At 51.3% G+C, this 23,879-nt stretch overlaps 1 protein-coding gene across 7 annotated transcripts in view; it reads right to left on the bottom strand.

Annotated features, from left to right (window-relative positions):
• Window positions 1-2,184: 2,184 nt before the first annotated feature.
• The window catches only part of TSC1 (TSC complex subunit 1), a 55,526-nt gene continuing 33,831 nt past the window's right edge, over window positions 2,185-23,879 (bottom strand). For 5 of the 7 annotated variants that reach the window (XM_053282092.1, XM_053282090.1, XM_053282093.1 and 2 more), the window contains 8 exons: window positions 21,694-21,737; window positions 20,060-20,226; window positions 16,864-17,046; window positions 14,516-14,626; window positions 13,190-13,312; window positions 12,103-12,290; window positions 9,738-9,899; window positions 3,863-7,617 (listed from right to left, as the gene is read on the bottom strand). In XM_053282092.1, coding sequence (XP_053138067.1) covers window positions 7,092-7,617; window positions 9,738-9,899; window positions 12,103-12,290; window positions 13,190-13,312; window positions 14,516-14,626; window positions 16,864-17,046; window positions 20,060-20,226; window positions 21,694-21,737 — 1,504 coding nt within the window. In that variant the 3' untranslated portion in view covers window positions 3,863-7,091. Of the gene's footprint in view, window positions 2,412-2,884; window positions 3,036-3,862; window positions 7,618-9,737; window positions 9,900-12,102; window positions 12,291-13,189; window positions 13,313-14,515; window positions 14,627-16,863; window positions 17,047-20,059; window positions 20,227-21,693; window positions 21,738-23,879 lie in introns of those variants that run through there. The other 2 variants (XM_053282095.1, XM_053282096.1) reach the window with 2 other exon arrangements.

The following is a 23,879-nucleotide window of genomic DNA, read 5'->3' as shown; positions in this document are numbered from 1 at the left end:
AAAAATAACGGCGCGGCGAAACACAGCCGTGGTGCATCCAGCTCAGAATGAAGGCAGTTCCCAGGACTGGACCCGGAGAAGGAAGAGCATCTAGCCTCGCCATGTCCCCCGAAATTCAGGGTAGCCCCCAGATTTTGGCTCCTCCCCCAGCTGCTAAATTCCACCCGGATTTACACGGATTCCAAACACGCTGCCCAGATTGCACTCTGGATCCGAACACATGGGAGGTCAGGAGGAGGAGGAGAGGGGAAGTATACCACATCTGTCCAATATAAAGAAATCAAATGCAAATTAATTGCCCCATGCTTTGCATAACATGCAGATTAGGCCACCCAGATTTGGGAAGCTTGAATGTTATGTTATATTTCATTCATTCATTCATTCAATTTCTATACCACCTTTCCAAATAGATGTTAATTGATGTCTTACACTGTTTATATTTCTATTTTCAACTGTTGTCGGTTTTAATGGTTTTGTTTTAATTGTAAACCGCCCTGAGCCACTTTGGAAGGGCGGGATCAAAATCGAATGAATGAAGGAATGAATGAATGAATATGGCAACCCTAAAAGCATCCTACCCAACTGTCAAAATTCGGGGACAGGCAGAGCTGCTGAAGGCGGGTAGGACACTCACACTCCCCAGTGTCCGCTCGTGTGAACACCCTGTCGACACCAGCGTCTTCCATTGGAAGGCCCAGGGCCCAGCGGCAGCGAGACCCACATCGTGGGCCTGCGTGGAGCTTCGGCTGGTGCAGAATTCTCCGCGCCATCCCCCCCAGTGCTGTGTGGAGGTGATCTGCCCCAGCAAGCAGCTCTGTGCCTTGCCCAGGGCCGGCTGTACCCCCCCTGTGCCATCTTGGAAGGTGTGCAGGGAATGCTGGGAAGGAAGTGTGTCACCCTTCCCCGGGAAATGGCTGAACATTGCAATTGAAGGAGGGCTGTATTGAAAGGTTTTAAAAATTTTATTTTTGTTATTGTGATGCCCCCACCCACCGAAAAATAGTGAAGCTCATTGATCTACCCTGATCAGTCTACTACTACTACTACTACTACCACCACCACCACCACCACCTGATCTACCCTGGCAGCAGCCCTCCAAGGTTTTAAACAGGAGTCTCTCCCAGCCTTCCCTGGAGATGCTGCCAAGGATTGAACCCAGAACCTTCATGCAAAACAGAGGAACACGGGAAGCTGCCTCCTACTGAGTCAGACCCTTGGTCCGACTAGCTCAGTATTGCCTACTCTGACAGGCAGCGGCTTCTCCAAGGTTGCAGGCAGGAGTCTCTCTCCCAGCCCTATCTCGGAGATGCGGCCAGGGAGGGAACTTGGGACCTTCTGCTTGCAAACGCAGATACTAAGCTAGTCTATGCCTATTTATGTAGTCATTCGTTCGATTTCTATACCGCCCTCCCAAAGATTTCGCAGGGCGGTTTACACAGAGGAATGATAAATAAATGAGATGGCTCCCTGTCCCCAAAGGGCTCACAATCTAAAAAGAAACAGAAGATAAGGCACCAGCAACAGCCACTGGAGGAATGCTGTGCTGGGGACGGATAGGGCCAGTTGCTCTCCCCCTGCTAAATAAAAGAGAATCACCACGTTAAAAGGTGCCTCTTTGCCAAGTTAGCAGGGGGGCCCATAGTACCCAAGGAAGTACCGTGCCCAGGGGAAGAGAGAGGACTTTGGATATGTCCTCTAGGGAGAAGAGAGAGAAATTGCTCACCAGCCACCTTATTAAGTACCTCAATTGCAGAAGCCAGGAGTACCCTGGGCTGGTTGGTCCTCTGATGTCAGATTTTAAGTTTCTTTAAGGGAGGAGCTGCTCTCCTTTTCTAACACCACCTCCGTAACCAGGTAATCAGTCAGAATGCACAGTGGCACTGGATTTCTCCTCCACAGGTAGGAAACGAAGTAAATGAATAATTGAGCCCTTTCACCCTCCATCCCCACTCCGACGGCAAAAATGTTTATTATTGATGGAGGTGTTTATGGAGGCACCAAAGCATTCTGCCTAGCACTCGAAAGCATGGAAGGTAATTTATTTTTCTCTTTTTCTACCTTGCCAGCTTCCTTTCTCTGATATAATACATATTTAATCATTTTGATCCTGGTGCGAGAGCACCCCCTTGAATATTAAACTGGGACGAAGCCGCAGAACTTTTTATTTTTTTATTCGAGTGTCAAATTCCTTCTGTGTCATTAGGCGAGAAAACATCCCGTACTGTTTTATGCAGGTCCAAAATGCAGGCGATGCATTTGTAGAGGCTAGTGTGTGATTCAAACCCCAATCTTCAAAGAGACGTTTTGTGGTTTAAATAAGCATGGAAGATGATTACAGATATTATTGATCTTAATTTCCCACGAAGTCTCTTTGAGATCAGCCCGTTTCAAATCAGCAGCTGAAAATGAAACTGTAAATACGAAGCGTGCAGTGGCTAGGTTTCTGAGCCGTGGGTTTTGGGTTTAAAATCCAGCATGGTTGAGAGGTCGGGTGGAAAGGGATGGCCTAGATTTCGGCACTAGGAAAACCTCTCGAGAGACTCACCGGGAAGGTTTCCACATAGCAGGCTTTACCGCAAGTTTGCTGCGAGTTCATAAAGTAAGTAAAGTGTGCCGTCGAGTCGGTGTCGACTCCTGGCGCCCCACAGAGCCCTGTGGTTGTCTTTGGTAGAATACAGGAGGGGTTGACCATTGCCTCCTCCCGCACAGTATGAGATGCCTTTCAGCATCTTCCTATATCGCTGCTGCCCGATATAGGGAAACATACCAGCAGGGATTCGAACTGGCAACCTTCTGCTTGTTAGTCAAGCATTTCCCCGCTGTGCCGCTCAAGAGTTCATAGCTGCCCCCCAAAACCCAACACAAAAAGTTGTTTGTTTTTTACCTTGGAGATAAATCTGGCTACACTAACGCGCAGTGAAAAATCCAAATCGTGCGTGAAGTGCTTCCCGAGAGCTCGCAGGGTCTTCGGGGTAAATCTGGCCGATAGGCGAATCCGCACCTCCATTCTGGAAGAAATGCAAACTAAAAGGCCCCTGTGAAAGACACCCAGCAAGACAAGCAAGACACCATTAGGATTTCTGGTTCCGCCAAGTAGTAGTACTCAGTAGCCGACATGGTAGGCTAGAGTCCATCGACAGCTTCCTCACCCACAACACACCAGATCGGGATTGTTAGCTAGTCCGACAGCTGTTTCTCACCCCTATCTTCATGTCTCCAGGCTGGAAGAGCCAGATCTGGCCACCAGCGGCTGATCCTTACTATATTAGATCAAGGATTCTCAACCTTGGGCTAGGGAGGGTGATAGCCCAACAACATCTGGGCACCGTAATTGGAGAATCTCCCTGCTAGAAATGCATCAAGCTGGGACTCTTCGTGTGCTACATTTTGAGTGTTTGATCCTGAATCCAGAGAACAGGAGAATCCACGCAGCATCCACTGTCTCCCCAGAGGAGGAGGAGAGTTGTTCTGGTGGTAGCAAGCATGACTCCCCCCAGCTAAGCAGGGCCTGCCCTGGTTTGCATTTGGATGGGAGACTAGAAGTGTGAGCACTGGAAGAGATTCTCCTCAGGGGATGGGGACCCTCTGGGAAGAGCAGAAGGTTTCAAGTTCCCTCTCCGAGTCTCTCCCAGCCCTACCTGAAGATGCTGCCAGAGCGAACCGGGGACCTTTTGCATGCAGACGTTTTCCCACTGGGCCATGGCCTTATCTCCTAAAGGGAATATCTTACAGTGCTCACATGTAGTCTCCTAGCCAAATGCAAACCCAGGCAGGCCCTGCTTAGCAGAGGAGACGCTGCATGCTGGCTTCCACGAGATCAGCACAGGCCCGAGTAGGATCACATTTTGGCAAACACACAGACTAGTGCAAAACAATACGTTTTTATTTTGTTCACAGTTAAACACAAGCAATTGCCTCGACGTATTAGAACATTCTAGTAAGGATAGCAAACACCCTCCATTTGATTTTTCTTTTCTTTTTTAAACGTTTTTAGCTCAGATTGTACCATTTCTCCTGTCTGCATTTCATATTTATGGCATTTCTTTTTTCTTTTTTTGTTCTGTTTTGTTTTTAAAAATGTAGATTGTTATCATGCTTACAAAGAAGCGCAGCAGGGAACAATATTAACCCTTTGACGGAGAGCTTTTTGAGATTTAACTAAAAGCAGTCAGCTGTTCTTTTAAAAAACCTCAATTTCCAGCTTTACCAATGAGATCTTTCCCCAACAAACTGCAAGAAGGTCACTACATACGCTACATCCATGATTCAAAGAGATTTACTGAACAATGGTTCCTCCATAATTTCTGCGGTCCATGGGGGGGGAAAAGAAATCCAAGACGCTGATGGTGGCCAACGCCATCAAGGTGCTCGCGTCCTTTTTAATAGAGAGAAAGAGGCCAACTCAACCGACAAGCGTGTGCAGGTATTTTGACGATTAAAAACAAAAAAGCCCCTTGGTAAGTGAACAGAAAAGACGACGATCTGTAGGGAATGGGTGGAAACGGAGTCCGTTTCATTCCCGCTACAGAACTGGAGCCAAATCCTAGTTGTTGTTGGAGGGGTGGGCGGGAGAAGAGCCAGAGAAGGCAAGGTGCAGCCGCGGATTTCGACGGGATCTGGTCTAGAGGAGCCACAGAATGAGGTGGCTTTGTGGACAGGACCAGCTCGGACTGCAGAGAAGGGGTGGGGGAGGAAAAAGCTATCTGAATGCCCACCTAAGACAACCTCCCGGCAAGCTACCATCTCAGGAAGCGACTTGCAGGGAGTTTAAACAAAATGGAAACGGATTCAGACATCGATTCGGAGCTCCCCAGTCCGAAACGGTACAGTCCCTCCCACCCTCTCAGGACTCGCCAGTTCCCTTCGGCTGCACATATAGACCAAGCCCCGTGGACTTGGGAATGGCTGGAAGTCTTGGGTTCTCAACCTCCACACTGCTGGGCTACCACTCCCATCATGGGAGTTGTAGTCCCAACCCAAAGTAGAGAACCCCCTGCATCGGCTTACTCCAGGGATGCTCAACTTTGGCCCTCCAGCAGATGTTGGCCTACAACTCCCATAATCCCTGGCTACTGGCCACTGCGACTGGGGATTATGGGAGCTGTAGTCCAAAAAAGGCTGGGGGAGGGGGCTACGTTGAGCAGGCCTTGCTTACTCCCTCCTTGCTACCATTGGCCGCCATGAACTCACACACAACCTGCACACGCCGTCAAAGTTGGCTGAATGTTCTGACCTGCCTCTCCGACAGAGAGACTCAAGGCTTTTGAGCACAACTACCCAAGCCCACCATTCTGAAACACGCACGAGAACTTCCATCCAAGATCCAAAGAAACAACAATGGGGGCGCTCGTGGACTCCTTAGAAATGTACAAAGAACCACGGAAAGGGAAACGGGGGGCACACAGGTCTTTGTGCGTGGGGACGTCTTAGCAGCCTCCTCTCCAATTCAACTGGCCGGGAGAGTGTTTTGTCGTTGGGAGAATTCTTGAAGAAGAAGAAAAGATATCCAGGCATTTACGAGACAGAAGGCTACGCTGTGAAGGCTACGGAAGAATCACAAGCTGTTGTTGGGAGGTCACACCAAACTGCCAAGGGATTCCAACATTTAATGCTTTTCCACCGGGGGAAGGGGAAGAGAAGAATTTGTTGAGAAGTTATGGGGAATGCAAAGGCATCCCACATCCAGACAAGATAGGAAAGAATCTTCCAAGAAAGAAAGAAAAGGAAAGATTCTTCCAAGAATCTTCCAGTTAGGAAGCCTTCCTGAAAAACCTGTGCAGCTTTTGCATTCCAGGAACTTCTGGCGGATATTCTTTTGGGGAGGAAAGAAATCCCCACCCAAAGCTAGAATCGGACCCAGTGGAGTCGCTCAGCTTCAGGACAGACCCCACACCTGACATTCTCTCCCCGCTCCAAAGTATCACTCTTCAGGGGAGACAGAAAGGCCTCCACCTCCAAGCCGAGCATTAGAACAGGGGTTTCTCAAGCTCAGGTCTTCAGATGCAGTGGGACCCCAACGCCTTTCCCATCGCGACGGGAGTCGGAGGCAAACCGCACCGGAAGACCCAGGTTCGAGAGCTCTCGCATGAGACTGGGCAATCATCAAGGAAGAATGAAACCATCTTTGGGTGGAAATGAAAGCCCGGGGTCTGGGACCAAGGCATCCTTTATAGGCAGATGACCCTCGGATGCGAAATTCCCAGGCAGTACAGGACTCCCTTAGGAGAGACTAAAATTTGCTTCTGGGAAATTCCCAAAGTCCCCATTCTCTACATACTTACAGACTGCGCCACACTCTAGAGAGAACCTTCACTACCTTCTCCACTCGGAGAGACAGACACAAAGGAGATCAGCTCAGTACCAGCTTAGCAGGCCAACTGCGGGAGATCAGGACATCTAGTGTTTTCACGGGACCTGGTGCCTCCCAGTGAGACATTCCAGTTTCTCAAAGAAGTGACAGAAATGTTAAGGACAGCACAGAGAGAGGATTGGGGTGGGGAGGGAGAGAAGTGTGATACTGAACGCTGACCAGTGTTTATTTAAAGGGTTTGCACCACTGCAGTAGAGTCCAGCCTACTCATAATGGTGAGGAAGGAAACGGGAATGGCCAAGGTGGCATCGGATGAGCCCACCGGACGTCCCGGGATCCCCTCCTTTCGAGGGAGTCAGGGATCCAAGTCACCTGCAGGGGGGAATTTGGGGGCCAGCTCCGAACCGAGGCAACGGGCACGTGGACCAGGAGCCAAGCAAGCAAGTCCCTCGAGAGGCACGTTTCTTCTTGTATTGCACACACGTTCACTGGATGCAGCCTCTGGGCCGGGGGGAGGCACGGGAAATTCCACCCCGCCAAAAACGTGTATGTCCTCAAGGTGGACTCAAAAAAAAGGGGGGGAAGGGGAGGGGGGAGGGCAGGGCCAGGCCGAGCTCTTGGCACCCCCAGACCCCAAATCCATCCCGCACCCATCCCGCCAAGTCCGTGCGCAACGGGCCAGGCTCTTCCGCACGAGAAGAACGACAGCTTTCCGCGAAAGAGGCCTCCCCGGGTGGTGCCAAGAATACGAAAAGTAACACTGATTCGATCCTCTTCCGGCTTAGCTGTGGCCCTGCTGGCATTCGTTGTAGTCCATGATGTGAAGCGGCCCGACGCGGCACTCCTGGCTCCGGGGCGAGGGCGAGGGTGGGGGGGCCTCGGGGCTGGGCGGGGCCTTGGCCACCGCCGCCGCACTGGGGTTGCGGCACAGTTCGGTCTTGAGAGTGTCACACAGGCCGCTGAGGGCCGCCCCGTCCGCGTCGCACTGACTCTCGCTCTTGTTGCGGAACAGCTCCCGCGCCTTCATCCCCAGGAAACTGTCCGAGCTGGGCAGGGAGCCCACCGTCAGCGGGCCGCCACTCGGGGACGGCTCCAGCAGCACCGACGCCTCCCAGCGGTTGTTGAACGGCCCGGCTCTCTGGCTGGCGGGCTTCTCGGGGGTGGACACCTCGCTACTGCTGCTGCTGCTGCTGCTGCTACTGCTGACCCCCCGGGCGCTGGGAGGCTTGGCCTCGCCGTTCCGGTCCAGGGCTTCTTCACTGCCTCCCGCGACGGAGTCTGTGCCGGCTTCGTTTGCGCCAACCAGCCTGGGGCAAAGACGAGAGACCAACGCACGACAAGTCAGCAGAACAGACCAAGACTTTGCTTGGAAGAAAGAAGGAGGCAGGCTCAAGGGAAACCTCAGGGGAGCTCATTTTCCTCCCCACTGCCCCTGAATTGGTCACCTTCAGCATATAGGAACATAGGAAGCTGCCATCTACTGAGTCAGGCCATTGGTCTATCGAGCTCAGTATTGTCTTCACAGACTGGCAGCGGCTTCTCCAAGCTTGCAGGTGGGTGTCTCTCCCAGCCCTATCTCGTTGGAGATGCTGCCAGGGAGGGAACTGGGAACCTCGATGCTCTTCCCAGAGTGGCTCCATCCTCTAAGGGTTGTTGTTTTTTTAATGTATTTTAATTGGTTTTAAATAGTTTTAATCATTTTTGAATTGTTTTTATATTGTTTTTAGCACTGTTTGAATCGTGGGTTTTATGTCTTTCAAAAAAGTTGGCGTGCACCGCCCAGAGCCTCTGGGTGGGGCGGTTTATAAATGGAATAAATGAAATATCTTCCAGTGCTCACACTTCTAGTCTCTCATTCATATGCAAACCAGGGCAAATCCTGCTTAGCGAAGGGGACAAGTCGTGCTTGCGAACACAAGACCAGCTCTCCTCTCCTAAGCACATTTTAATTATACCTCTCCAGACTCAAGACAACCACCACCACCAAAAAGGAATATAAGGAACAAATGTTAACCAGCCAAGCAAGTAAAGATGGAGGCAGCTCTGGGTTCAAGGTGGATGGTAAATATTTCCTTCTCTAACAGCAGACTTGTGAATGGCCCCTTGCTAGGCCGTGCAAAAATGGGGCCGTAGCTCAGGGGTAAAGCGTCTGCTTTGCATGCAGAAGGCCCTGGTTCCATCTCTGGCAATGCCTCCAAGTAGGGCAGAGGGGAAAAAACCCTGCCTGAAAGCCCTGGAGAACCACTGCCAGGCGACAATACTGAGTTGGATGCATCAATGGTCCGACACAGGATATGGCAGCTTCCTCTCTCCAAAGAGCTGGGCTGGAAACCTCCAGCAGAGAGGTTTGGTGTTTAAATCTCTCTGGCCATTGATGTGCCACAAAGGGCAGCGCCCACGTAGGCGGGAGGCGAGTGATATTGATTTATAAGCAAGTAACTGGAGGACGTATTTGCAAGACAGGCCTAAAGCGGCCGGGAGAAAAAGTCTTTAAGGAACCCAGGAAGCAGCTTTATACTGAGTCAGACCATCTAGGAACATAGGAAACTGCCATATACTGAGTCAGACCATTGGTCTATCTAGCTCAGGATTGTCTTCACAGGCTGGCAGCAGCTTCTCCGAGGTTGCAGGCAGGAATCTCTCTCAGCTCTATCTTGGAGAGGCTGCCAGGGAGGAAACTTGGAACCTTCTGCTCTTCCCAGAGCGGCTTCATCCCCTGAGGGGAATCTCTTCCAGTGCTCACACATCAAGTCTCCCATTCATATGCAACCAGGGCAGACCCTGCTTAGCTAAGGGGACAAGTCATGCTTGCTACCACCAGACCAGCTCTACTCCCATAGCTTAGTATTGTCTAGCTTAGTATTGTCTACACCAGGCATCCCCAAACTGTGGCCCTCCAGATGTTGCTGAACTACAACTCCCAGCATCCCTAGACACAATTTTTTTGTGGCTGGGTATGCTGGGAGTTGTAGTTCAGCAACATCTGGAGGGCCGCAGTTTGGGGATGCCTGGTCTATACAGACTGGCAGCGGCTTCTCCAACGCTGCAGACAGGAGTCTCTCTCAGCCCCATCTGGAGATACTGCCAGGGAGGGAAGCTGGAACCTTGGGCATGCAAGCAGATGTTCTACCACTGAGCTATGGTCCCTGAGGGGAAGATCTCACAGTGCTCACACTTCTAGTCTCCCATTCAAATGCAAACCAGGGCAGACCCTGCTTCGCCAAGGGAACAATTCACGCTTGCTGCCACAAGGCCAGCTCTCCTCCTGTACTTCCACAACAGCACCACGTTGGGGAAACAGGCCCCCCCCCGCGCATCAATCTTGATTTTTGGAACTGGGTTCAAATAACCTGAAGCACACACAGCACAAAAAGGATTCTTTCGCTACGAGCAAGCCAGCAGTCGTCTCCGTGCTGGCCGCCTTTACCTTTCTTCTGCCGTTTCCACTGGTTCCACTTTGGCATCTTCGAGTTTCTTCTGCAGCCTGTCGTTCTCCAGCCGGCCATGCAGATCCAAGATCTCCAACTCAAACGCCTGGGTAATCCTTTTCTGCACCTTGTACCGGCTTTCGACCGCCTGGAGCTGGCCTCTGAAGTACAGAAGAGTCCGTGTCTGTGGACACTCTTCACCCCACTGACCTTTGAGAAGTCCCCTTTCTGGGACAACAATCCCCTCCCGACTTACGTTCGCCTCGTACGTAATGAGAACCTCGTGATTCGCGGTTCCGAAAGGGTGTCTAATAAGACACCCGTTTCCCGTTGCCGTGGATACAATGGGGTTAAAATTCATGTATCCGCAGTTCTTAGAGGGCCAGAAGTGACCATGGAGGTCACTTCCACCCTCCATTTTGTCTGAAGGAGACATTTTGTGGCTCATCTCCTCACAAAACTGGACACCCCCACGTGATTTGTGGAGGCATTTCAACCTTTCGGGGGCATTCCTGGACACATGGGAGACCTGCAGAGCACGCCACTAAGGGTTTTCTTTGTTTTGTTTTGTGACATTCTGGGCCATTTAGGGCCACCCCCCTCCACCCTGGCACCTAACCCCCCTTTCCCCATAGCCGTAATGCCTCGTTACTCACGGCAGTAGCGAGGAACAGAACCCTTGTGAGTAACAAGGTTCTCCTGTACTTAAAACAAGGCACAGAAGCCAGCGCAACACCCTGCACAGGCTGAGGAATAGCTTAGTAGGTGAACCAGCTGGGGTCAACAGTACCGTCTGGGGGGACAAATGTTCCTTGTGGTTTTTTGACAGGGGCTATGGCCCTAGAGATGGAAAAGAGGGGATCGGGTGGCTTGTTGTGTGTTCTCGTGCTTACATTGTCCTGACCATCAGGTCTGTAGTGGCCAAGTTTACAATGGCATTTTAAGAGGGGTGGCTACACAAAAAACAGCCACCTAATGGCGCAGCGGGGAAATGACTTGACTAGCAAGCCAGAGGTTGCCGGTTCGAATCCCCACTGGTATGTTCCCCAGACTATGGGAAAACACCTATATCAGGCAGCAGCAATATCAGAAGATGCTGAAAGGCATCATCTCATACTGCATGGGAGGAGGCAACAGTAAACCCCTCCTGTTTTCTACCAAAGACAACCACAGGGCTCTGTGGGTGCCAGGAGTCGACACCAACTCAACAGCACACTTTACCTTTACACAAAAACTACTTTCAAAAAAATCAGCAGTCAGAGGATGTACAACCATTTGTTCCTTGTTACGCTGACCCTTTCCCTAGGTGCAAAAATGAATGCAATTTCACCCTAAGCTGTAAGTGGACCACAGGAAGCTGCCATATACTGAGTCAGACCCTTGGTCCATCTAGCTCAGTATTGTCTTCACAGACTGGCAGCGGCTTCTCCAAGCTTGCAGGCAGGAATCTCTCTCAGCCCACTCTTGGAGAAGCCAGGGAGAGAACTTGGAACCTTCTGCTCTTCCCAGAGTGACCCCATCCCAAGGGGAAGATCTTACAGTGCTCGCACATCAAGTCTCCCGTTCAAATGCAACCAGGGCAGGCCCTGCTTAGCAAAGGGACAACTCATGCTTGCTACCACAAGATCAGCTCTCCTCCTTTCAGACTTGCAACAATGCCATTACCCTCTCTAGCGGGGTAGACACTGGCAAAAAAAGCACTGTGAGCATTCGTCCCGAGATGGGGTACCAATGGCCAGCATTTGTGGGTCTGCCTCATGGACTTCACCATATCTGCTCACAGTAGGAGAGTTTCTTGATCTGAGTAAAGGGATTCACATGGTATTCTGGAGCCAATATATAGCGTCAGGCAGTGCCGCCATCTTGAAAAACAGCTAAGGTGGTCTGCTGCCCGCTTGCTGTTTTCTGAGCAGCTTCCTCCATTGTTAAGAAAAAACCCTTGTCTTACCGAGAGCCACAAACACACATACTCCCACCTTCCACAGAAACATCAGCCTCAAGCTGAACAACTCCATATAGAACTGAGCTTTTAGGTAGAGCCAGGTTAGGACCCCCTAAAGCAGGCCTGCTCAACTTCGGCCCTCCTGCAGAAGTTGGACTACAATTCCCACAATTCCTGGCTATTGGCTGCTGTGGCTGAGAATTATGGGAGTTGTAGTCCAAAAACAGCTGGGGGGCCTAAGTTGAGCAGGCCTGCCCTAAAGCCAGGGTGCTCAACTCTGGCCCACCTGCAGATGTTGGCCTGCAACTCCCATAATCCCAGGCTATTGGTCCCTGTGGCTGGGGATTATGGGAGATGTAGTCCAAAAACAACTGGGGGTGGCGAGGTTGAGCAGGCCTGCCCTGAAGGAAGATGTCGCCTACCTGGCTTGAAGTTTAACATCCTCCAAGTATTTCTTCTGCTCCAGGAGGAGGTGGTCTCTCTTGGCCAGCTGGGATTCCAGCTCCAGCATCCGCTTCTGAGAAGCCTCCAGCTGCTGGCTCTGCTGCTGGACGCAACACTTGGCTTTCTCCAGCTCTTTCCGGAAGGCTGCCTGCATGATTTCGACGTCCTGAGCCAGAGAGAGGGGAGGGTGTTAAGGGAAGGGGAGCACCTGGAGAATCCGTCCTCGCCAGAAAGTACAGATGACGAGGTGAACTGAGAGCAGGGACCACAGAAAAACTGTGGTCCCCACTGTTTTGTTTTTGTTTTTAAGATTGTGAGCCCCTTGGGGACAGGGATCCATCTTATTTATTTATTATTTCTCTGTGTAAACCGCCCTGAGCCATTTTTGGAAGGGCGGGATAGAAATCGAATCGAATGAATGAATGAATGAATATGCTACTTGGAGATGCTGCCAGGGAGGGAACCTGGGACCTTCTGCGTGCCATACAGATGCTCTCCCACTGAGTTGCAGCCCCGTCCCCGAAGGGGACTATCTTACAGCAGATGGCACTCCCATGGAGCCACCCTTCCAAATGCAAACCAGAGCAGACCTTGCTTAGCCAAGGGGACAACACCAAAGTATCAGGGATAGATTGCGAGCCCTTTGGGGACAGGGGACCCATCTTATTTATGCATTATTTATTTTTCTATGTAAACCACTTTGGGAACGTTGGTTGAAGAGCGGTATATACCTATTTGCCATATTCATATATATTTACACACAAGCCACGATCAAGGCCCAGCGATCTCTTTCCAAGTCAGTCCCTGAACTGCAGCCGAGCTGCCTGCTGCCCTCTCTTCCCCTTGAGTTTAGCAATCTTGAGGCCCTAAGTGGAAAATCCCCAGAGACCGAAACGCCGGGGCAGGCAACTGAACCGGAACCCGATGCGAGATCCAACCCAAATTCCACCAGGTCTGAATAGTGACTGAGGTTCGTCTTGCTCGCTTCCCCAACTGTGCCCTGTGCTTTCCCCGGAGAAGGGCCCTGCTGGCAGCAGAGAGCTGGAGCCTCGCCGGAAAACGTACCTTTGTGGTGTCAGAATGCTTATGCTGGAGCTGCTCCAGGTACAATTCATTCACCTCCCCAAGAACCAGAAGCTGCCTGTTCAAGAACTCCATCTGCTGCTGGACGGATTCACTGTTGGAAAGCTTGAGAGAGAGAGAGACAGAGCGCAGAGAAGAGAGGGTGTGTTTAACTGAAACACCACTCATCTTATCATGGTAACTGTTCAGACAATGGCAGCAAACGGCAAACCTGGGCCGTTGCTCAAGGTTATTGGGGACATACAAGTCAAGCGCCAAGGCTCAGCGAGCCCAATGGTGCTTTAGGAAGAGCGAGGATATCATTATCGGCAGACAGAACAGCAGGCGGTAGTTAGATGCTTCAAGCTACCCTCAAATTCCAGATTTCTTAGGGACATCGGAAGCTGCCTTCTACCGAGTCCGACCCTTGGTCCATCTAGCTCAGTCTTGTCTACACAGACTGGCAGCGGCTTCTCCAAAGTTGCAGAGGCAGGAGTCTCTCTCAGCCCTCTCTTGGAGAAGCCAGGGAAGCAATTGGAAACTTCTGCAGGCAAGGAGGTCAGTGCTCCTCCCAGAGCGACCCCACTCCCTAAGGGGAACATCTTCCAGTGCTCACATATATGTTCGTTCATTCATTCGATTTCTATACCACCCAAAAATGGCTCAGGGTGCTTTACACAGAGAAATAATAAATAAATAAGAGGGCTCCCTGCCCCCAAAGGGCTTACAATCTAAAAAGAAACATGAGAGACACCAGCCACAGTCACTGGAGGTACTGTGCTGGGGGTGGATGGGGCCAGTTGCTCTCCCCCTGCTCAAGAAAGAGAATCACCACATTAAGAGGTGCCTCTTTGCCCAATTAGCAGGGGGATACGTCTCCCATCAAATTTAAACCAGGGTGGACCCTGCTTAGGAAAGGGGACAAGTCCTGCTTGCTCCCACCAGACCAACTCTCCTCTCCTTCTATGATTATGACCCCCCCCCAAAAGCGCTCAACTTGTTTCTGAAGCAGCGCCAACGCATGAAGTCAGACTCAGGTCCCAAGAGGTTGTTGGACAACGGCCATTATGGCGCGGGGGGGGGGGGGGGGGCGGAGATGATGGGGGCTGCAGTCCAAGGACAGCTGAAGAGCTTTGTGTTGGGGATGTGCAAGGACAATCTGTGCATGCCTATTTCTTCAGGTTTCACGGACAACACTCACTGACAATTAATTCCCACCCATTCGCAAGCAAAGGAGTGTAGAGGGCAACGCGGAAAAAGTGGGCCGCCGAGCGGAAGCATCGCGGTGAGCCCAGGCGCACGATGAAGGGGCAACCTCTGCGCACTCACCTTCTGAGACATCTGGCTCAGCAGCAGCTCGGCGTGGCACACCTTGTTGCTGGCCTTCTTCAGCTGCAAGCGCAGAGCGGCCACCATGTTGCAGCAGTCTTCCAGCTTGGTCTGCCCAGAGAGCCACAGCCAAAGAGCTGGTTAGGCTAACTCAAAAGAGGACATCGCGGCCCCTGGGCCCCTGACAGACCCTCTCTCTCTCTTTCCAGGCTCCCAAGGCGCCGGCAGACCCTTCCCCAGAAGACCATCAGAAGCGGCCATACACCCTTGGTTCATCTAGCTCAGGATTGTCTACCCAGACTGGCAGCGGCTTCTCCAAGGTTGCAGGCAGGAATCTCTCTCAGCCCTACCTTGGAGATGCTGCCAGGGAGGGAACTTGGAGCCTAGATGCTCTTCCCAGAGCGGCCCCATCCCCTGAGGGAACTATCTTACAGTGCTCATATGTAGTCTCCCATTCATATGCAAACCAGGGCAGACCCTGCTTAGCTAAGGGGACAAGCCACGCTTGCTGCCTCAAGAGCAGCTCTTCTACCATGCAATCACTAAAACAGGGCAATCGCAGAGCAATGGACAGAGAATGGGAAGGCCTGCTGGAATTAAGAAGTCTTCTATGAGAACATAAGCCCAGCCCTGCTGGATCAGGCCCAAGGAGCCCCATCCAGTCCAGCACCCTGCTCCACACAGTGGCCCACCAGATGCCTCCGTGAAGCCCAACGGAAGTGGGCGAGGGCCCGCCCTCTCATCTCCTGCTGCTGCGGCTCCCCTGCCACTGGGATTGAGAGGCATCTTGCGTCTGAGGCTGGAGGTGGCCCACAGCCACCAGACTAGTAGCCACTGATGGGCCCACTCAAGTGTGAGCTGCTTCCTATTTCACTTGGGTCACAGCAGCATTCCTGCATGTCAGACCCATCTCTGAAGCAGCCCCAGGAACCTAGGAAGGTGGGAAGCTGCCTTTGACTGAGTCAGACCATCGGCCCACCAGCGGCTCCCAACCTGGGTTCCTCCAGACGCTGCTGGACTACAACTCCCAGCATCCCCAGCCACAATTCACTGTAGCGAGGGGGTGCTGGAGGAAGCCAGGTTGGGAACCTCTGGCCTACACTGACTGGCAGCAGCCCTCCCAGGTTCCAGGCCGGAGTCTTTCCCAGGCCTGCCTGGAGATGCTGCCAGGCATTGAACCTGGGACCTTCTGCATGCAAAGCAGATGCCCTCCCACTGAGACATGGCCCCCATCCCTAATATCAGGAGCTATAAATTATGGGGAATGAGGACATGTGTATAGGAACAGCCCTGCTGGATCAAGCCCAATGCCTATCTAGTCTAGCATCCTGTTTCAGACAGTGGCCCACCAGATGCCTCTGGGGAGCCGACAGGCAAGAGGGTGAGAACATGCCCTCTCTCCTGCTGCTGCTCCCCTGCAACTGGGATTGAGAGGCATCTTGCCTCTGAGGCTGGAGGTGGCCTATAGCCCTCAGACTAGTAGCCACTGATAGATCCGTTCTCCATGAATTTGTCTAAGCCCCTTTTAAAGCCGTCCAAGCTGGTGGTTGAAGTACTACAACTGCTACAACAAATATTTATATACCACTCTTCACCAAAGGCTCCCACAGGTAGGTAGGTATGTACACACAGAGATTTGGACACACCGGTAGATAGATCCCTGCCCCAAAAGGGATCAGTATAATGTGCTCCCTAAAGCTGTTCATGATTCAACATCTTTACCCACTTTCAAAAGAGCCCTTAAGACACATCTTTTTAGCCTGGCTTTTCGTAATCGGTGGGTGTTTTAAGTTCTTGTTTTAATTGTTGTTTTATTCTGCTTTTATTAGTATGTATTTTTGTGAACCGCCTAGAGCCTTTGGAGTCAGGCGGTATATAAATTAAATTAGATTAATTAAATAGAGACATGAGACACCAGCAATGGCCATCTCCTTGCTAAATATAGAAGAATCACCACTTTTTTAAAAAAAAGGTACCTCTTTGCTCAGTTAGCAGGGGCCTAGCGAAGACTAAGAAAGCAAGGGACGAAAAGGAGTTCCCACCCAACAAAGTCTCGCTACCTGTAGGCTATTTCCATCATCATCATCATCATCATCATCTTTGTTAGCTGCCCCATAACAAATTGTTCTGTGGGCGGCTCACAACACAGGATTAAAACATACAATGCGGCACATTAAATCACAACACAAAAATACAATCCACAACACAAAGCAGCTTCAGCCCACTCAAGATCACGGGAGCTGCCAAGAATTGAGCCTGCTGCAGCTGCTGCTTGCCTAGGCATGCAGGCAAGGGGCCACCCCCCCCCCACACACACACACTCTGGTGTGGGGAGCCGTCCGCCGTACCTTCAGCTCCTGGCTCTGGTTGTAGTACTCCTCCCGCTCGTGCTGCAGCTGGCGGATCTGGCTGTGGAGCTGGGCCACCACGCTGTCGTGCTCCTCCTGGGACCTGCGGTTCCGGGCCTGCTCCTTCTGCAGGCTGAGCTTCAAGCACTGGATGTCCTTCTCCTGCAGCCTCAGCTGGTCTTTCTGCCCGGAACCAGAAAAGTAGAAGTCAGGGCCTCGGTTTGCTCTCAGGTTGGGCTGACCCCAACCGGCAGGGAGCGACAGCCCTTCCGAGAAAGAAGCTACGTTTCGTATCCCGCGTATCGATTTCCCAACTCGGATTTGTGCGATCACCGTCGCAGCGTTCTCAAAATGTATTTGCCATCGCCTTCCGCCTCAAGCAGCGTTAAAACACAGTGCAAAAGCAAACACAACTAGACCAAACACAGCCAACGGCATCGAAAAGGGTTACAAATCAAGCCCAAGAAGTGACCAGCAATATCCAAGAGCTCAAATTAAAGGGGCAGTCTTCAATTCAGGAGGTTGCAAGGGGCTGGGAGGGGAGGGGAGGGCACCACTGTCCTCCAAGAGTGCCTTCACAGGCTGGGGGCAGCCACCGAGAAGGCCCTGATCCTTGTGCATGAGGACAAAGAGCACTCCAGAGATCTTCTAGAGTGGGCAGAGTCAACTGGGACCCAAAACTAAGGACACGAGGGCTTTAAAAAAGGATATTAGCCAGCCCCTTGAATTGAATCTGGAAATAAACAGCCAGCTATTGCAGCTCTGTCAGGATTGGGGTCCTGCGATCTCCCTGGTAGCTATTGCGGGGGGACTGTTTTTTGCGCTAGCTGTCATTTCAGAGGGCTCCCACATAGAGGATGCCTCCAAAACCCAACACAGAGCGGCCTGGTTGGATTGCTTGCCCTCTCAAACTTTGGCTCAAGCAGAATCTTCTGCCCCCACCGCTGGGGTTTCCGGTTAATCCATTCCTTGATCCAGGCCAGCTTTTGAGTGGGGCTTTAGTTGGTGCAGCGGGGAAGCAACTTGCCTAGGGAGCAAGAGGTTGCTGGTTCAAATCCCTGCTAGTCTGTTTCCTAGACTATGCAAAAGACCTCTATCGGGCAGCAGCGATATAGGAAGATGCTGAAAGGCATCATCATCTCATACTGCGCGGGAGGCAGCAATGGTCAACCCCTCCTGTATTCTACCAAAGACAACCACAGGGCTCTGTGGGCGCCAGGAGTCGACACCGACCCAACGGCACACTTTACCTTCGTTACTTTTAGTCAAGTCCTGGAGTAGAGGTGTGGCTAACAAACGGCCAGCAGGAAGAGCCCTAGAGGCAGACTGCACTTAAAGGTAAAGTTGTGCCGTCGAGTCGGTGGCAACTCGTGGCGCCCACAGAGCCCTGTGGTTGTCTTGGGTAGGATACAGGAGTGGTTGACCATGGCCTCCTCCCGCACAGTATGAGGATGCCTTTCAGCACTTTCCTATATCGCTGCTGCCCGATACAGGTGTTCCCCATAGTCTGGGAAACATAGCAGCGGGGATTCGGACCGTCACTTACCTCTCCAAATAATCTCTCTCTCTCATTAAACCCTTAATATTCCCGATTTTACTCCACTGCCTTGCCCTTGCAGACCACAACGCTTTCTTCTGGATTCAACACCACCCAGCCCCAAAAGGGCCATTTGTGCTCTCTCTTTATTATTATTTTTTGGTCTTAGGAATGCCAGCGCTGAACGGCTGTAAATGCACATCTTTAACTGGGCATCCATTTTACACCACACTGGGCCGTTCACACGATCAAGACGGTGACACCGTTCCTGGCAATCCCCTCTGCGGCTCGTAGCTGGACCGAAGTGCCTTCTGGCCAATCACACAGCAACCCGGCCCCTGCTGCGCAGACAGCGGAGAGAGGTGGAAAGGAGAGCGCCCGTACAGCGCCCCACAAGAGTTCCCTTCTATAACCCTGAGGACTAGATGCTTAAGAAAAAAATCCCTTACCATGCCAATTGGGGCCTGGAAGCCAAGCCCACAGGCACACGCGTTTCAGAAAAGCCGGCACAAGCTGCCGCCTTGTACCAGGTCAGGCTGCTGGACCATCAAGCCAAGCACTAGCCACCAGCTGTGAGTGCCCCCAGCCCTCTGGCCAGCAGAGCACCCCCCTCCCAGGTCTGCTCCCCCAAAAGTTCTATTCCCACGGCCATTTCTGACTAGGTAACAGCAGAAGGAGAGTAACAGAGCACTCCCTCCATTGCTTCACATCTCCATATCCCAGGGCAGATGAGTGACCTGCTTCTCTCCTAAGTGTGTGCCAGAAGAGGATCTGAGAGGATTGGTGGCCATTACAAATAAGGGCAGGCAAGTGAGCCGTGCCTAAACTTGAACGAATGGATGGATTTCATTATTACAGTCGAGGAGAGGAGAGGAGGGCTGGTGGTCGCAAGCATGAATGGTCCCCTTAGCTAAGCAGGGTCCGCCCTGGTTGCATTTGAATGGGAGACTCCATGTGTGAGCACTGGAAGATCTTCCCCTTAAGGGATGGAGCCGCTCTGCGGAAGAGCAGAAGGTTCTCGTTATTTATTTAGAATATTTATACCCTGCCCCTCCAGTGCACTACTGCTCAGGGCGGCTCACAGCAATAAGACAGGCACAGATACAATAAACGTACTAAAACTAACCAAATTAAAGGGGGACAAAGGTCAGATTAAAAATCACAATTATTAGGTTCAAATTAAAATTGAAAGTTATAAAAAAAATAAAGAACCTACCAGCGGAGCATTAAAAAGCCTCCTTAAAAAGGTGTGTTCTAAGATGCTTTTAAAAAAACACTGAGGGAGGGAGCAGGGCGAAGCTCTTCTGGGAGGGCGTTCCAAAGCTGAGGGTAGTATGGTCTACCCAGACTGGCAGCGGCTTCTCCAAGGCTGCAGGCAGGAGTCTCTCCCAGCACGATCTTGGAGATGCTGCCAGGGAGGGGACTGGGGACCTCGATGCTCTTCCTAGAGAGGCCACATCCCCTAATAAGGGGAATCTCTTGCAGCGCTCACCCACGGAGTTTCCCATCCAAATGCAAACCAGGGCAGACCCAGCTTAGCAAAGGCGACAAGTCACGCTTGCTAGCCCAACAAGACCAGCTCTCCTCCTCGACCTCTGTTGAACTCCTAGTTTGCGGCGCTTGAGGACACCGCCAGGCCCTGGGAGGCGCTTTGCTCACCATCGCAGCATTGTGCTCCTCCAGGGCAGCCGCTCTGATGACCTTCCGCAGCAGCCGCCGGTTCCGGAGGGCGTGCTGTTGCCTCTTGAAGCGCTCATAGAGGAGCTGGTTGTGCAGCAAGTGCAGCTGGTTCCGGAGGGTGTGGATCTCGTCCGAAGGGGGGGAACCTGTCGGGGCCACAAAGGCGGATGCTCAAAGCCCACAGAACCGTCTGCCTGGCGTGGCCCAGGCCCCCTGCCAACTGGAGACGCAGACGCCCAACTCAAATCAGTCTGGCTGATCGGCCCGCAACAGATCACAATACAAAGAAGACGTCTGAAACCCGAAGCTTCGAACCCATAAACGGAAAGCCTGGTTAACCAGGAATGTTTTCAGGTCCTTCTCAAAACCATTCAGGGAAGAGACAGCTCTCATTTCGTTAGGAAGCGTCCTCCAGAGTCTGGATGGGGCAACCCCAGAGAAGGCCTGCGTTCGAATCCAGACCTCCCCAGGTGATGTTAACTGGTGTCAGGGTTAATGAAGAAGGCAGCATTCTCTTAAATACCTCGGTCCCAAGCCGTTCAGGGCTTTGTGGGTAAGAAGCAGCACTTTGTATTCCGCCTGGAAACTTATTTGCAGCCGGCATCGTTCTTTTGAAATGGGTGTAAAGTCATTCCTTGCCAACTGCAAGGGTTTCAGTCCCAGGAAAACATCACAGCTGGCAAGCAATTGGAAAGCACTGGAAATGGGGCTAGGGGAATCGCGGTCATGAAAAGACCGAAAAAGAAAAAAAATTCACCCAGTATCTTTTGAAATCACAAAGAGTCAGCAAGAAGAGTGAGGAGGGAACCCTAAAATCACCCTGGAACCCCCGGAAAATCGTGAAGCCCCCCATCACAAAAAGTCTCACCAAACCGCAGATACTTAGGTTACGGTAGGTGAGACCTGTCACCGTTTCCCAGTCGCAGACAGTCAAATCCGCAATTGGGAAAACCGTGGTTGGTACGGGGTGGCTGTAATGTGATCTCTTCGGGCAGCCCTGGAGACCAACCCGGCTGCTGCATTCTGTATGTTAATCGGCAGACGAGCAGGGTTTTAAAAAGAGACACAAAATACATACCACATTTGCCTGAAGAGAAGACTCTGAATTTAAAATGTTTTAAAGATACAGGTTAAATACAAGTACCGTATTTTATGGACTATAAGACTCACTTTTTTCCTCGAAAAATATCCGCCAAAATTCAGGTGCGTCTTATGTGTTTTAACAGTTTAATATGTTAAAACTCTGAAAAACTGGATTAAAATTAAGGTGCGTCTTATAGTCCGTAGCGTCTTATAGTCCGTAAAATACGGTAATACCTGTATTTACTCAAAAAGAAAGAGGTCTCCGAATTTAAGACGACCCCCTAATTCCTAATATCAAAGGACTTGCTTCAGATAAAGTATATCTGGCAGTTCTCGAAGAACTTGACTAGCTTCCAGATGACAACTCTGCTCTGATTTTGCCATGTCTCAAATAGTAACTCCCCAGTGGTCAGATACTGGATACCATTGCAGCAAAACTGTTCAGAGATAGAACACAGCCCAATTCACCTCCGGACAAAGTACATCCACACAAGGACTAAAAAGCAGGCAGGCCTGAAAAGTTCCTTTACCTCCAAAGTGAGTCCAATCAGCCGATTTGCTTGGCAAGGGTAATCTGGAAAGACAGACAAAAATGGGGTTTTATTCCAGACTGCAGTAAGAACGGGGCAGGAATGGGCCTCCGTCTCAGAGATGTGGGTTTGTAGCAGAGAAACCAAGTTCTGTGACTAGGAAGATCCATCACCCACAGAAGGAATGATCAAAATCAAGCATCTCTCATATACCACTGGCCAGTTCTTGCATAAGGAGTTTATTATTTGCTATATTTATGTCCCACTCTTCTGCCAAGGAGCCTGCTTATCCTCACAACCACGCTCTGAGGAAGGTTAGGTTAAGAGGGAAGCAACTGGCCCAGAGTCAACCGATGAGTTTCAGGGCTGAACGGGGATTTGAACTCGGGTCTCCCAGGTCCTCGTTCAACACTCACCACTACATCACGCTGGCTCCCTGAGATTTTGCTTCTTTTGGATTTCTGGCCACTATAGAATACCAGAGAGGACAGGGAGAGGTTTTGGGTCCCCAGATGAGGTTGGAACTACAACTCCCATCATCCCCTGGAGATTGCTGGTCAATGACCGAATAAACATATATACATACATATAGTAATATATACATACATATGTGTGTGTGTGTGTGTGTGTGTGTGTGTGTGTGGATGGATAGATAGATAGATAGATAGATAGATAGATAGATAGATAGATAGATAGATAGATAGGTCATCCCCTGGAGATGATGGGGGTTGTAGTCCAGCAACATCTGGGGACCCAAGTGTGAGAAGCCCTGCTGTATCAGATATTCTGCTTATGCCAGCCTCTTAGCACAAGCAGATCTTATTCGGAAGTACAAATAACTGCACTTCAAGGAATACAACCAGGAAGCTCGCACGATGTTCTCCATTCATGACCGTACCACTGCAGAATACAGGTGGGGCAAATGGCTGCTGGAACACATGCAAAACTCCTCCTCCGCGAGGAAGGAGGCCAGGCGAGAACTCTTCTCCTCGGCATCCTGGTTTTGTATGCACATGGAGTTCTTATGAAAAGGATATGCCAACATTTGACCTACAGCTGCAAGTGGTATAGTACAGCAGTATTATGCTGCACCAGCTTGGCTGGGCACAAAACATCTGCGCCTCCTGATGAAGTATCTATTTCTCTTTAGTTCGTCACCGTCTTCTTCCCCACCCACCCACCCACCTCTGTTTCCCCCCGCCCGCGCCGCCGTCCCCACCCTCAGCACTTTGCCCATCTGCCACCGCCATTTTGTTTCTCTGCCGGCCACCACCATTTCCTTCCCGCCCGCTCATCCCTGTTGCTCTCCAGCAGCTGCTCACGAACTCTCGCGAGAGCTGCCACAGATGGGATTAGCGACGGGCAGGCCCAAGAGAAATAGATATAAAGGAGCTATTACAGCATCATCCACATGCATAGACATTCCATCAAGAACGGGATGGGCTTACAATCTATTCAGACAGAAGGGAGGGGGAAAGGGGAGTTGGCCAGAGATCAGTGGCAGAGCACCTGCTTTGCACACAGAAGGCCCCAGGTTCAATCCCTGGCAGCATCTGCAGGTAGGACTGGGAGGGACTCCTGCCTGGAACCTTGGAGGAGCCGCTGCCAGTCAGTGCCCAGCCCCAACCCCTTAAATCCTCCATCCCTGCTGCCTGTAAAGTGCGTTGAGAACTCTTCTGCTGAAAAGCTGTGTATAAATATTCATGCCATATATATGGATCATCCCTGGTGTGCATGTGTTACTGGAGTGTGTGTCTAAAGATGGTGCAAGCTGAAGGCACCTTTCCCCCTCAGGATGGATAGATATACGTTTATTCGGTCGTTGACCAGCAAACATTTACAATCAACCAGTACGTATTTTACAAATAATATAACAAAACCTGGCCACAACAGAGATAATATCAGATTCCCCCTCAGGAGCCAAAGGGGCAGCGACAGTCTTGAGGGAGTATTCTTCAAGTTGGGACTCCCCCTGCTCTTTTTGTTCAAGCCCTCCTTTCCGCTCTCGCCACTAGCTCCGCCCACCTGGTTGTCTGTTAACTACCTTCCGAGTCCACAAACATTCCGCTCCATCGAGTTACCCAGGACAGTGTTTGTGGGGGGAGGGGATTTCCCACCTCGTTTCCTTCAGATCTTTGTGGAAAGTCATAATCTGTCGTTAACCCCGAATCTCCTGGTACCTCCCT

The sequence above is a fragment of the Hemicordylus capensis genome, chromosome 17, assembly GCF_027244095.1.
Source record: "Hemicordylus capensis ecotype Gifberg chromosome 17, rHemCap1.1.pri, whole genome shotgun sequence".
In the NCBI taxonomy this organism is placed as follows: domain Eukaryota; kingdom Metazoa; phylum Chordata; class Lepidosauria; order Squamata; family Cordylidae; genus Hemicordylus; species Hemicordylus capensis.
Note: the sequence above shows the minus strand (reverse complement) of the source record. Positions and strands in the feature narration are given on the sequence as shown.